The 14,767-nt window shown below is 39.3% G+C and overlaps 3 protein-coding genes across 3 annotated transcripts; 1 reads left to right on the top strand and 2 right to left on the bottom strand.

The window, feature by feature from the left end:
* The first annotated feature begins 827 nt into the window (after positions 1-827).
* LOC148726317 (uncharacterized) lies at positions 828-1,678 on the top strand. Its single transcript, XM_088727088.1, has one exon. The coding sequence runs from the start codon at positions 865-867 to the stop codon at positions 1,564-1,566; it is 702 nt and encodes a 233-aa protein (XP_088583214.1). The 5' UTR covers positions 828-864; the 3' UTR covers positions 1,567-1,678.
* A 53-nt stretch (positions 1,679-1,731) lies between these two features.
* Positions 1,732-4,394, bottom strand: LOC111325775 (uncharacterized). Its single transcript, XM_022929669.2, has 2 exons — positions 2,380-4,394; positions 1,732-2,253 (listed from the first exon to the last, which is right to left on the bottom strand). The coding sequence occupies exons 1-2, from the start codon at positions 3,041-3,043 to the stop codon at positions 1,841-1,843; spliced, it is 1,077 nt and encodes a 358-aa protein (XP_022785404.2). The 5' UTR covers positions 3,044-4,394; the 3' UTR covers positions 1,732-1,840.
* Positions 4,395-6,581: 2,187 nt separating this feature from the next.
* On the bottom strand, positions 6,582-8,102 carry LOC111344104 (uncharacterized). Its single transcript, XM_088726312.1, has 3 exons — positions 7,857-8,102; positions 7,609-7,768; positions 6,582-7,450 (listed from the first exon to the last, which is right to left on the bottom strand). Exons 1-3 carry the CDS (start codon positions 8,100-8,102, stop codon positions 6,582-6,584), a joined length of 1,275 nt encoding a protein of 424 aa, XP_088582438.1.
* Positions 8,103-14,767: the final 6,665 nt, after the last annotated feature.

The following is a 14,767-nucleotide window of genomic DNA, read 5'->3' as shown; positions in this document are numbered from 1 at the left end:
CGACATATTAGGGAGCTTAAGCAACCACGACGACGAACGTAGGACGACGACTGGAAGTAACGTGAACGTCACTGCGCAAGCGCGAACCAACAATTCCGTCGTCGTCGTGTCGTCGACGACTTGAGAAGGACCTGTTTCACGTCGTCGTGAACTTCGTAACTTGAAAGCAGCTTTTCTTATCAAAAGGTGAGTGTTTATTGTGGTTTTATTTTACTGTCTATGGCCGGTTGGAGTTTGTATTCGCTTATTCGGTTGATTTAAACCTCCCTGTTCAGTTTTCTAAACAAATATCAAATTCTAAAACCCACTACACTGTAACTCATTTTCCTTTCTCCGCACAACAGATGTCCAGTCAAGCGGTGAGAGCGACCACGCAAGTTAAAATTTATTTGAGTATATTTTATGAAAGAGTGCTGTTTATCATTTTTATTGAATGAAGAGTTTTAAATGGCAGTACAATATACCTCTGCGTTCGGTCAAAAGCTGTGTGTATGGAACTGCCGGATTATTGCTACTAAAGAATTTTGTGTTTGTTTATATCAGCTGCACTTAGAACTGAATTTAAATGTGAAACAACTTCCGTAAAATTTAATCTTTTTAACTTTTGTCAGGCGTAAATTGTTGTTAATAAACCTAAAGCTTAATAATTCCTTGGACTGTTGATGTTCGAGAATTGAATAACCTACTCTCGCACTTTCGATATATAGGTGGAAATTTCTCCGCAAAATTAGATACCATTTTACAGTCAAATGTCGGGAACATTAAAATTATACAGAATTGTAGCACTCTACAATTTGAAATCTTATTTATTTATACTTTGACAGAAATCCGAACTTTGTTTGGAATAATGACCACGACATAGCGATGTGCCGGGAAGTCCTCGTAGAAGAACCGTACCGTTTTAAAATGAGAAGTACCGAAAGAGGCCAAGCATGGGAATCAATAGCAGAGAATTTAAACGCAATGCCAGCCCTAAAGTTCAGAGTTACAGCGCGGTCTGTGTGTGACCGGTATAACTTACTAACTAAGAAAATGCAAGTTAAATTGAAGATGGAGGAGAAAAGCACTGGTATTGATGTGGACACCTCGGAGCTTGATGCCCTTCTAGAGGAGGTTCTAGCGAAGGAGAAGGCTGCAAAAGAGCAGATGGAGAGCGATGATGGAAATAAGCGAAAAATAGTTGAGAATGACAAGACAGCAGCCGAACATATGCGTAAGCAAGCGCTGGAACGTATGGGACAAACTGCTAAAAGAAAGAAGGGAGGTGATGACTCAGAAGCTCCAAAAAAGAAGAGTCGCTGGAGCACAGCGGATGCTGTTGAGTGTTTAAAGGAAAGGGCTGCTAAAGAGATTGCTTTGAAGGAGCAAGAATTGGAACTGAGGAAGAAGGAACAGGGGAACATGATGGAGAGAGAGAAAGAAAAGAACCAACATCAAGAAAATTTGATCGCCACTATGCTTCAACAGCAACAGCAGCAGCAACAGATGATGTTGGCCATGATAAATCAACAACAGCAACAGTCGCAGTCATTGTTAACTTTTATGGAAAAATTTGTTCCAAAATAAGTTTGCCAGGTAGCTAAAGGATGAACAGTTGAGTTTAGTATTGTACGCCTCATCAGAAAACGTTGAATATATATTTATATATTTGAGTATATTCAATATATTTATTAGATATATTTCATACAGACTACATCGATATTTGATATTTTGTCAAAAAATCTCACAGTTGTGTTAAAGTCCTTCTTGATACAGTTGCCGGAGACTATTGTTACATGCTTTCTTTTCGATGTAAAAGCAGTTCTGTTTGAAAAAAAAAATAATGTTTTCGTTGATTTAACTAGGAGAAATACTCTTCTAATGTTGGTGGATCAAGATCAAAAAAGGTAGATGTGTTGTTGCCATAAAGACAGGTTAGGGCATTTTGGAGAAGAGCACAAACAATATACATTTTGCCGATGCTACTAAGTCCAAGTTTTAAATTTTTGTTGAAGTCCATAAACTTAAAATAATTGACTATGTCCCCAAATAACCATTCCACAGAAGACCTTACAGTACTCATTGCTGTGTTGTAAGCCTTCATTTCGTCGGTCAAAACTCCAAATCTGAAGGGGCCCTGAAGGTGCACCCTTAGCGGATATGCGGGATCGCCGTAAAGGCACATTGGCTGACCACCATGGGAAAAAGCGTGCTGCTGCAGGTCTCGCATCAGTCCTGACTCTGTAAGCATTGATGCGTCATGTTTTTTGCCTTCTGAAACAAGCAGATGAAAAAACAAAATCGCTAATGGGACCAAATTAGTCAAAGGAAATTATAAACATACACGTAACGTTTCTAATTTACGTCCAAAAAATACAACTACATGGCTTTACTTCTTACCTACTGGACCGTACATGTTTCCAATTAAACCATTTGATAAAACATTGGACTGGAACTTTAGGGCATGGACTCGCTTGTGTCCATTGTACATAATCCGCTGATTCTCTCCTGGTCGTGCGATTGGCCGTACGGTGCCATCGATAAATCCAAAACAGTTGTCTAAAGGTGAACCTCTGGACGTAATGGCTGCCGCGTACATCTCAAGATGATCGGGACTCAAGATGTCAAGATACCACTGGGTAAGCCGTCGACCATGGATAGCATACATGTGATCAATCAAGAGGTTCGTAACCATGCTGAATAAAGGGACTGGCTTCGCGAATCGCTGAATCATGTCTCCGTATCTGCATGGATATGAAAACCACCTAAGCAGCATACATAGCCCCTCTATTCCACCACAAATCGATCTTTGGTCGCATCGTATGGTTTCCGGAATGTCCAAAACTTCTGCCAGCGAGAAAATGTCTCTTTTCCTGAATCTAAACTCTGCGAGACTCTCAGACTCGGCCATCTCATCTAGGTCGAATTTGGCGTAAGCCTCGTGAGGGAAGTCCGGATTTCTTGGCTCGAACAAGTCGTATAATATCAAAAACTCCTCATCTTCAACGAGATTTGATCCATGACTGAGAAGAAGAAGGCTTTGGACGTCTCTGAACGATGTCATTTCTTAAACTGACGAAGCGCGAATAAACAAGATTTCAGACGTCGTCGTCCTTGAGCAACTTCACTGCTTAAGTTTCATTTTTCCGCTAAAAACGACGTCCTGGTTCCAGACCCTCCGCGATTACTTGACGTCGTCGTCCTCCCTTTCGTCGTGGTTGCTTAAGCTCCCTATTCACGGCCGTTCGACACGACGAAATTGACGCATTCCACAACCACCTTAACGAACAAAACACTGACATATTTACCAGAGAAGTCGAAGAAAATGGCAAACTTCCTTTTCTAGACTGCCTGGTAAGCCGCAACGACAACTCATTACGAACGACAGTTTACAGGAAACCGACACACACCGACAGATTACTAGACGAGTCATCCTACAACCCTACATCACACAAAGCCACGACTATCAGAACTCTAAGACGACGCGCACAACTAGTATGTGACTCGACAGACAGCTTTTCCGACGAGAACAAAATACCTTCACCGCGTTTTTTCGAAGAACAACTACAACAACGACTTCATCCGACGAAACACTCACCGACCCACTACCACTACCGAAACAAACGACACCGCAACCTCTACGACTACAGCAACCATACCGTACATAAAAGGCATGTCTGAAAACATCTCGCGCATCTTACTACCCTTCAATATCCGCGTCGCCCACAAACCCATCAACACACTACGTCAGTTACTAACCAACGTTAAAGAAAAAGACGAACCGAAGAACAGACAGGGAACGATTTATAAGATCAATTGTTCCAACTGCCAAGCCTCTTACATCGGTGAGACTGGCAGAAACCTCACAACAAGACTGACTGAACACAGACGGGCGACGAGGAAAGGTGATGTCAGCAATCACATTGCTGAACACCATCGACTTACCAACCACAACATTGACTGGGACTCTGCGCAATGCCTAACCAACAGCACTGACTATTTTCAACGACTGACTCTGGAAAGCTGGTTTACTAACTTAGAACAGACTCCCCTAAACAGATGTCAACAACTACCCGCCCCATACAAACGACTCATTCACGACATAAACATCACAAACGACCGAAAAAGAACGACCTAACTTTACCGACAGATCGAAACAGACCAATCACGACCGACTTACGTCACTTGAGTCTTACAGCCAAAAACATCACGGCAAAACCAACCGATCATTTCACACGAACTGGAATAAGAACATTCTACTGACAACAATCATTCACTTGACTCTGATGATGACTTCCGAACAGGTTGTCGAAACGTCAGTCACCACCACCGACAACAGTCCTTCTCAGGACTACACTCACCCGGACAATCAGACTACACCTTCACATGTTACCCCCGGGTTCAAACCATTTACTGCAAAGGCACAATTGGCGAAAAGGCAAGTACAGTATTTGTCAGTCGTGCGTGATACTTCTTAGAATTAAACAGACTTTAATATCGTACAAGAAGATCAAAGGATTTTAGGAATTACTTTTCGAAATGAAATGTTGATGAAATGATTAATAGTTTTTCAACTTTTCATTTTAAAGAGTTCTTGAATATGTTGCGTCTGGTCGTGATAAAGAAGTTGTGGATCCCGATAAAAATCTGTTATACACGCGTCGGAAGGAGAGACAAGAACAACTCGCTCAAAGTGATGAGATGCCTGAGGAAAGAACTGTTAAATTTCCATCAGCTGGATGGTCCACAAATTTGCAACGCATGCCATTATTCACACGGGCAGAGATGGATTTACATATTTCTAAATCTGGAAAAAACTTTGACAAAAATAAACAGAACCATGCGGTTGCAACAAGCATGAAAAAGGCAAAAACATTTTTTGTTGATGAATATCTGAAGGACTTAACTTGCGCAAGTGACGACCATTATTTCTTTTTAAATGCTTGTGTTACCATAGTTTCAAAAAAACTGAGCCACCCCATAAATTACAAGTTGGACTTTGTTTAGTAACTGGAGCTGTTAAATATGGCTCATGTACATGTGTAGCAGGAACTGTTGGTTTTTGCAATCATGTGCTGGCTGTTATGACGAAACTCTGTAAGTTCAGCTTGTATTGTTGTCAAGATATCAAGGACTTGGAAAATGACTCTGATATGACACAAGCTAAGGCATGCACTTCAAGTTTACAACTATGGCACAGGCCTGTAAGAGGGGATAAAATCAAGCCTCAACCTGTCAAGGAACTTGAGGTAAAAAAGGTGAATTTAGACCCAGAATATAACCCTGATAGTGGAGTAAGGTGCTTGTTGTATGAAGCCAGGAAAAATTTGGGTATACAGGCATCTGATGAGGCTTTGTTAAAAGACAAACTTCAAAAGATCAACCCTAAGTTTGCCCTGTCTCAAATTATGTCTACTGGTTGTACCAACTTACAGGAAACAAAATTTGGAAAATGTCCAAGTGGCTCCTATGCAAGTTACCAGTTACAGTTCACAGAGTCTAATTTTCAAGTTTTCTGTAATATTGACTCAATGCCAAGAGTGGACTGTCATAATGAACAAAATGCTATTTCTGTATATCCTCCATTTCTTTTGCAACAATCTGAGCCATATGAAAAGCCAGATGATTTAAGAAGTAGCCAGGAAGCACTCCTGGAACATTTGATTGTTGATGAGGTAAAGCATAATACCATCGAGAATAAAACAATTGAACAAGTAGCATCAGAAGAATGGCAGGCAGAAAGAAAATTTCGGTATACAGCATCTATTTTCCACACAATTGTAAAAAGGCAAAGGAATCATGACACTCTAGTAAACAATCTGCTTCATCCCAAACCATTTACTGCCAAACAAACTGCACATGGGAAAACCTACGAGGCTATAGCCTTAAAGGAGTATAAAAAATATATGTTTTCAACAAGGAATCCAGTTTCAGTGTTCAAAAGTGGTCTTGTTGTCAGTATGGCCTCTCCCTTTTTAGCAGCATCACCAGATGGCAAGGTCATTGACTGAGGCTGTAGCAAGCCTTTTGGGTTGGTAGAGGTTAAATGTCCTTACACAAAGTTTCATGTTAGTCCCTTAGAAGTTGGTGTGACTTTGTTATCTATACTAACAAAGGTATAAGTATAGAGAGGATTGTAATTGATCCTCAATTCTGGGAAGTATTGAATGAAGGCCTAAAGAACAGCTATTTTGAACATTTCATAACACCAGCCTCTGTAGAGTTCAGTAACCATTAGAAGGGTTAACTACCACAATCTAATCTTGTCATGAGTAAAGAGAATTGTGTCTCATACCTAACTGGATATGTTTAAACCAACATGGTCTGCATGATAAGATAGCTTTGAGGATAATAGCTTTTGTAAGTTTAGTACCTCTTTATTATTTGATTTTAAGATCTTTGGAACTACATGTAAAACTTACATCTTAAAGTGTTTGGGACTGAAAGCAAGCGAATCACATCCTTAGTTTTAGTTGGTTTAGAAAATAGTTAACCTGAGAGATAGCATCAAGTTTACATTTATTAAATTGACTGAGATTCTGTAGTGTACCTCAGACCTCTGACTAACTCATTGTGAAGTGGAAATGAGAGGGTCCTGAATGTTACATAAAAAGGCAGACACTCCACATTTGGTTTACTACCCCAAACAAACTGAGGGGTACAACACCATGCCATAAGTGAAAATTCTTGATTTCGTTGATAGCCCGTTCAACATGTATTCTAACAGAAGCAATTTCTTGAGTCTTCATAACATCTTGTGGTGTCATTTGGCTATTGGAACCTAAAAAGGGGGGAATGTTTAGGGTTACACCCAGTGGGAGTAGGTCTTCAAATGTAAAACCTTTATGGGCCATCACGGTGTCACCATCGTCAAACTCCAACTTCAGGAAACCACTTCGTTCAACAATTTCACGATCGGAAATGCTTCCACTATATAGCTGACTGATAAAAGTTATAGCTCCACTGGGAGCAATTCCAACTAAGCCTTTTAGAGTTACATGGTTCTTATAGGTACTGAACAGTTTGGAATTCAACAGAAGGCTGGAAGGCATTTGGTATCTTATTTCTGTACAATCGATTATTACACGGGTGGAAGAGTACTTCTCTTTAAAGCTGTCAGGCATTGTAGCTCTTATGACCTCCCTATTAGGCCATATAGATACTTGACCAAATTTTAAATACATATAATTAATCCAAGAAAGGAATGTTCTGCTTACTGTCGATTGTGAAATACCAAACAAGTGAGCCAGATGTTTTTCTGAAAATCCTCTTCTCAGTCTGCACAGAACAAGGAAGAACTCCTCGCTGGGTTCTAAGCTTCTTCGTCTACCTATGCTAGTACATCCCTCTGGTTCCTCGTTTCCACCATCGTAAAACTCCTTTTGGACAGTTCTTTCTTTTGATGAACAGTGCCTTATGTTTTCTCCTTTCGATCCAGTATTTAAAAATTCAAACACAGCATTAAATGTTGCTAAGTTAGGAAATCCAGTATAAAAGGCAATGTCCTCGTCGGTAGTAAAAGTTGCGTGGTTGAAAAAGGCGGGAATCTTTAAGATTCAACTGGCGTTTTAATACCTCTATTTCAGCCTTTAACTTCGCATTTTCGAGTTCAAAACCTTGAATACTTACAAGTTCTTTTAACTTCTCCTGTTTGATCTCCACACGAATTTAAGCTGCTTTTCACATCATGATAACTAATAGCTGCTGATGAAGTACAGGTTTCAAAAGTTGCTTTAGCTGCATTTGCAGTTGTTTGACTGAGATTGTTGCAGCTCCTTGTTTGAACACCCTGTTATAGAAGAAATATTGCGGCATTTAGGAGGTGCTCTCTTTTTCGGATAACCTGCCTTGGACCACGAAAATCGAGATGGAATTACCCCTGCCTTCACATAAACACGCTGACCTCCAACAGCTTTAACCAAGTCCTCGGGCTTAAAATGACGAGAACAGATCTTCGTGTTTTCGCTGTCTCTAAACTCTTTTCCTTCGTCTCGACGAATGGCATGGAGCCAACGCTTTTTGAGTATAGTGTCGTCCGGAAATCTAAAGTAAGAAATTTTCTCCCCACTTTCGGTTCTGTACTTCTTTTTGGTACAGTTTGGCACGCAACAGTTTCGCAGCATTTTCAAAAACTGGTGCTCTTCACATCAGGCGGCCATTTTTATTTACTTAGCCCAACTAGCCTCGTTTTCAAGTTAAACGCTCCCAGTCTCTTTTCGTTCTGCATAGGGTGTACAACGACACCGCGGAAATACGTTTTTTAAGGAACGATACAGTATTTTATTGGTCAGCGGACACCTCAACGAAACCATAAAATGCCGTCAACTTTTACAATGTCTTCGCCGCGAGTCAAATCGACAGCGTAAAAAGGTAAAACTTAGAAAGAATACTGTAAACTTAGCTTTGAAACTCCAGTCACCTTTTGGATAGTTCTCAAGCTCAATTGTTTAATTTGCCAAAGCCGAATTGAAGTTGCACACGATATGAAATTGTTGTTTTCTGCTGGCGGCTCCGTGGCAACTGTTTTGTTTATAGAAGAGCATAAGCATTAAGGCTAAAAGTGAGACAGTTTTTGAATGGCTGAAGCGGTGATCCGAGGACGCCGCACCATCAGGTTTGTAAAGCAGTGGCTTGAACCGTAAAGATCGGCCTGTCAACGGCATTCCGGTCAGATTCGCCGAGAAGACAAAACATGCCAGTGTAGCACGGACACCCTATCCCAATTCCTTATCGTATGTATCATAGTTGGCCAAAAAACCTGACTGTAACATGTATAGGACTGAAGCCCCCCAAAATACAAAAATTGGCTCAACTAGAGGAAGAATAAACCGAGGTATGTTTAAGTACAAAATGTCCATTGTAATGGTAATAAATTAAGTTCTCACTTTCCACCTTCGTTTGTAATTTTTTTTTCTAAGCTGTAATTTTTTTTCTGAGCAATAATTTTACTTTCCCAACAAGTATTTGTTTCCTATCACAATTATGAATAATTTGTAGTATGTCTTTTTTTTATGCTGCTCTTCCCTCACTAATCATTTTATTTTATTTCTTTTTGCTTTTTCTTTTCTTTCTTTACTAACTTACTGCCGTCTGCAACATAAAATGTAGTAAGCTAACAGAATACTTCTGGTTCATATAGCTCCCTGATTCACAAAGTAACATTACCATCTTGGTACTACTAGAAAACAAATTTTTAAAAAACAAAAGTACTGTGAGGTGAAATAATTATAATAATATAATTTAATCGATTTATGTGAATAAAGCCTTGTATTGTTTTTTCTCATATTGCAACAGCCTTGAATGAATCAACTATCTTCTAAACTTGATTTTTTATATTCATAAGCTGCCTGAATAATAAACGAAGAACTTGTGTTGGGTGTTAATGGAGGTGGAAAAAACATAATGATTATGATGATTAATCTTCCAAATTATGGAAATGTCAGAGGGAAATTATCAGAAGTATTTGTGAAGTCAAAGTCGTTTGTTAAAAATGTTCAGGACAAAATTGATTTCATTAAGTCAGCTGTCAATTCCCAGTTAACACTAAGTCATGAGGAGTAACCAAAGCTTGTAATTAGCCTGTGCACTGCTGTGCCCATCCAGTCAAATAAAAATCAGGGATGGGATATTCTCAAATGTAAACAATGACAGCACCATACATATGTCCTTTTCCCAACTTATTACTGGGGAGGGGAGCACTGGTATGGCCACACTAGTTGTAGTCAATAAGAAATTCTTAACTAATTTCGGTAATATACATATATTTTGCCACCTTGAAAGAAAATGGCTACAAGTCAAATAAGAATGTTTCATAACAATGTTCTGTGGGGATGTGATGTGATATTACTGATGGGGATCTTAATTATCCTTACAGTGGCAGAGCATGTGATGTGTATGTAAAGCAAAGCAAAGGTAATCTTAAAATAAAATGAATGGAAGAAGAGTAGCTGATTATTTGCATAAATTACTGCAATGCACATGCAAGATAGTGGAATATAACTCAGGTAAACATTCACGTGCCTGTAAAAGTTTCAGATGACTGAGTTATAAAAATATAATAATTATGATGAAAAAAAAACCATCTTAGTATTGGGTCAATTGACACTTATCGTTTTATATTGATCATTTATATTTAAGTAGTATTAGATATTATTATAGTTAACTGTCCTGTCATGCAGATAGGTTACGAATTTTCGCTCTATCTTGCTTAGCTCACTAGCATCCAAACGTGTATACAGCATAATAATAATAATAAAGTGGGTTTCATTGAAAATGCTTTCGTGTAAAACAATTAGAGCTGTTTGGGAAATTAAAGTGGCTGTTGTTGCAACAGAATAACGCTTGTTTAGTGATGTTTACAAAGGAAGTGGAAATCGAAGAAGTTGTGAATTGTTTGCTACGCCAAGGCTCGACAAAGATTATTATATAGGCGATTGATTGAGGGCGCTGAAAATATGCAATATTTGAGACCGTCCAACATGATCGGTTCATTTATAATTGATCTTGAATTACGCCTTTATTGACAGCAGTTGATAGTAGATCTCTATTACATGTCTTTAGTACGTTTGGTGTGCCTGTTCACGAGATAACTTGTTGATAAAACTGCAAGTATATGAAATGAACAGATGTTTTCATACTTTGATTACGGACACCCGTTCTTAAAGGCAGAAAATCAGAAGGGTGGAATGGCAAAAAATCAGTCTATAAAGGTAAAATTCTCATCCAAGCGAATAATTATCAAAATGAAAAGGCACCGCACGTCGGCGAAAAGTGAGTGTATGAATATTTTCACAACTCAATAATTACCTGTATCGCTTCATGCTTATAACACTTAAAAATCCAACCAGTCTTCAGACTCGCTGGAAAAGTATCTTACAGAACTAATCCTGCGTTTTCTGGATAACTCGCTGTTTTTGAAAATTCTGAAGGCGAGGGCGACTGAAGAACCAAGACCGCGCTTTGTAACCGGACGGCCAGCCTAAGTCAGCAAACAGCACACAACTCCAAACAAATTGACTCCCCTGTATCGCTATTTCGGTTAAGACGTGGTTTTATTATCAAATATAACAAACAAGGAGAAGTATCATACATATTTTCCAACTAATGTTGTAGAGCCTTTTCAAGGCTCGATATTTCAAGCATTTTTAGGTTTAGCTTTTGTTTTATTAAGTCTCGCCTTTTCGCCCCTACGTGCTATTTTGATGAATCTATAGTTTTGATGATTTATTTTTAGTGTGTGCTTGAACTTGGCTCAGCACTTACCGTGCTAGACATTTTAATCCCTTGTTATGGTTGAAGATAACTAACTTGCTAGGTGGTCATGTTTGAGTTGGTAAAACTGACCTTGAGTTTTACCCACACTGAACATCCTGTTTTGGAAGTTCCCACGGTTAGCTAACCCAAACATGTCTGTGATTTTTGTATTTAATACTGGAGCACTCCTTGCTGAAAGTGGTAGAAATAAGTAGTAGAAATAAGTAGTAGGAATAAGTAGTAGAAATAAGCAGTGGAACAAGGGAGAGAATAAAGAAGAAAATTACAGAGTCTCAGTACCTCTTCTTAATTTGCCAAGCGAGTGGTAAAACCCCTCAACACTTATCACCACGCAAAAGGCCGATGTCTTCATCGAACTCAGTTTACAAACATATGGACGCGCTTGGCAGCCTAAAGTTGATGACCACTGACCAGTTACTGTGACGTCACGAAAACGTATTTCCGCGGTGTCACTGAAGATAAAAAGACTAGCGTTCGGCTTGCGAATTTCGATACACAGATTTTCAAGCTCGTCGATATTAAGATCTGTCCGCACGGAGAAATTTATTGTTGATTTAATATAAAAGCATATACCTACGCCACCATCGCTGGGCCTATCTCTTCGAATTAATTCGTAGCCACAGACATAAAAATCCGAGTTATTATTAGACACGTCCGGTTTAGTTTCCTGAATAGCAAGAACACCAAGACACTTATTGGCAAGCAAGATTCTAATTTCATCAATATGCGTGGAGAGTTTGTTAACATTTAGGGAAGCTAACTTAAATCCACGTTAAGAAGGAATACGGTTGTTAGTAATGGAACTCTGCTTATCTAACATTAATTGATTTGATTCGAAATTATTGTCATTAATGTTACGAGATTCAAGAAATTCAAGACGATCGGCATTCGAGGAAACAGTTCAATTATGATTAGCTTCCTTTGCTACTAAACATGATACAAAGTTTTTAAATAATAGTTCGTTACCTTGCTTATTTAAATGTAAACCACCTCTGTTTAAAACTTTCTCCGTGATGTTGGCGTGGCGAACCAAAGGCCAGTGATGCTGCTTAGAATATTTGATGAGGAGCTTGTTAACTGACTTTACTGATTCTTTGTGTGCGTATTTGCGCGTAGTTAACTCAGGCAATACAATCTCGGCTCCACAAGTACATCTAATGGTTTTAGCAAGATCCACAGTAGAGTTTGCAACATCATTCGGTGTCTTTGATTTCAAATCATTCGTCGCAATATGTAGAAAAATTCTACTAGTATCTGGAGCATTGTTGATCGTTTCCTAAGTACTAGTAATACTCCTTGTCGCTCATTGCCAGGGAATACGGGTTAAGCTCCGGGCTCGTATACAGACTTAACTAACTCTACATAGGTTGTATGGTATATATTGCACGATGAACTAGACATTACTGCCAAAATGCGGATGTGATCATAGTCAGCGAAGAAGGGGAGGGGTGCTGCACGGGAGGCCTAGCCGCTCCCCTTCAAACAAAAACCCCAACCCTAATGCCGAAATTATCACTAGTGCAAGCATAAAAACTGGCATCATATCCGATCCGCTCAGAAAATGATGTGTCGTATGTCTTTTCTTGAACAGCGCATTAAAAGCAACGGGGTGAAGAGGCCAGGGAAGTTTGTCTCTGGTTCTTTATCCGAACTGACCTGAACCTCCCTCGCTTTCAATCCGCCGCTATCATCACGCGCCGTATCTCTGAGCATACAAAACCGTTAAGTTAGCAGGCCAGCGTGCGGGGTCCTCTCTCACAACTTTCCTGTTCGTAAGGTTCCGTCATTGAGAACCTGGCCACATACTAACGAGGAAAATATTTTGCCTTGCATGTTCAATTCAGTTGAGTTTGGTTCAAATTCAAGTTCAAATCAGTTTCGTCGGTTGACCTTTGCGCTCCGATGCCCTCGATAAAGTTGGTTGATTTCGAATTGCGGGTTCTTTATTTTCCATTTTATTCTTCTTTACTTGCATGCATTGTATCCACAGTTATGTTTCTCAGTTCGTGAGGGGGGTGGTATTTTTAAAAATCCTGCAATCTGATTAGTTCAGAGAGCGGGCAGTATCCTCCCATCCGGCCCGCTCTAAGTGGGCAGTATCCTTTGCAGAACATCTCTAGCTTCATTGCATTTTTTTATAAACATTTTGTTTTGTCGGCTGGACAGCATCATTAAGCAGAGACTTCGGTCACGACCTTCGGCCGATGAATAACATTAATTCTCTCTTTCTCAAATCACACAGGTTTACCGCAAAAAGTGATTTCTAAATAAAATTTTGGGGTACTAAATTGGTTTTTTAAAGAGATTAACACATGGCCTAAAAACCATTTGTAATTTAATCATCCTTCACAATAAGTAACTCAGAAAGTTAAGAGAAGAGGTATTTGCAGTCAATATTTACTTACGTGACTCACTCAATGAAAATCTGAATTCTCCAAAACAATTCCTTCGTTTGTGAAACGTCGAGCGAAGTTTTGAGATCTTCCATTAATATACTTTCGCTTATTCTTTGCAAGTCCTTGGAATTTGAAAATTTCTACTTTAAATCAACTATGATTAAATTTCACAGAAACCGAAGTAATTCGATGAGTGAAAGTCGCATTAAATCCCCTTGTGTTTAGCTAGAGAGAGCGTCTAAGCATCCTTATTCCATGGTGGTACTACAGGAATTTCCCCTTAAAATGTAGCTCTGTCCCGTAGCTTAAAATTAGAGGCCTGATGTTTGCTGTGCAAAACGCTTCCCCTTTCCATCCCCTACCTTTCTTCTTCTTTTTAATTCTATAACGCTCTCTCTTACTCAAAAGCTCTTAAAAATATTGTCTACTGAGGCTAATAAAGCAGATATCAATAATGGAAGACGGTAAAGGAGTAGAAATCAAAGTGGCTCCGAACCCCTAAAGAAGCAAAATGAATAATGCAGGGAGATAACGTCAAGTCCACTAAAATGACAAAACTTTTGGGCGAGAAAAGTTACGTTTTAGCCACAAGGTCTTCCCGCTCGAAGCACATTCACAATCACATATACACTCTGCAAACCTGGCGCACTGGATCGCACTTACCTTCTCGAACTCTGGCGGGAAAGGTTTTCAATTTCCTTTTTTCTTTTCCTTCCTTTTTCAAAAATAGCTATTTTCTTCTATTTTCTTCATTTTGCCGGAGCGCAACCATTTTGTTACGCAATCATCTGCATTTGAGAAGCCTACTACTGTTGCGCAGCTTAAGTCTTTCCTTTTCCTGTTATGACCACTCGGTTATAGCTTTCAGCCATTTCCTAGGTTAAAAAATTGCAGTGTTCGTCGACATAAAATGTGGGGTACCCTACGGCTATCCTTTTCTTTCAATTTTGTGCTTTACAGAAACAAATCCAATTTCCTGATACATCCTAGTTTTTAATATATATTTAGATATGAATAAAACATTCACTCCTTCCTTCTTTCCTTCGATTTCTATTGACTTTCTCAAATCCGCGGACCAGTATGTAAAGCGTTGGCAGTCGCATTCGCCCTGGTCAAAA

This window comes from Stylophora pistillata, chromosome 7 (genome assembly GCF_964205215.1).
Source record: "Stylophora pistillata chromosome 7, jaStyPist1.2, whole genome shotgun sequence".
Classification (NCBI taxonomy): Eukaryota; Metazoa; Cnidaria; class Anthozoa; order Scleractinia; family Pocilloporidae; genus Stylophora; species Stylophora pistillata.
The sequence above is the reverse complement of the archived record's forward strand: the minus strand, read 5'-3'. Positions and strand labels throughout refer to the sequence as shown.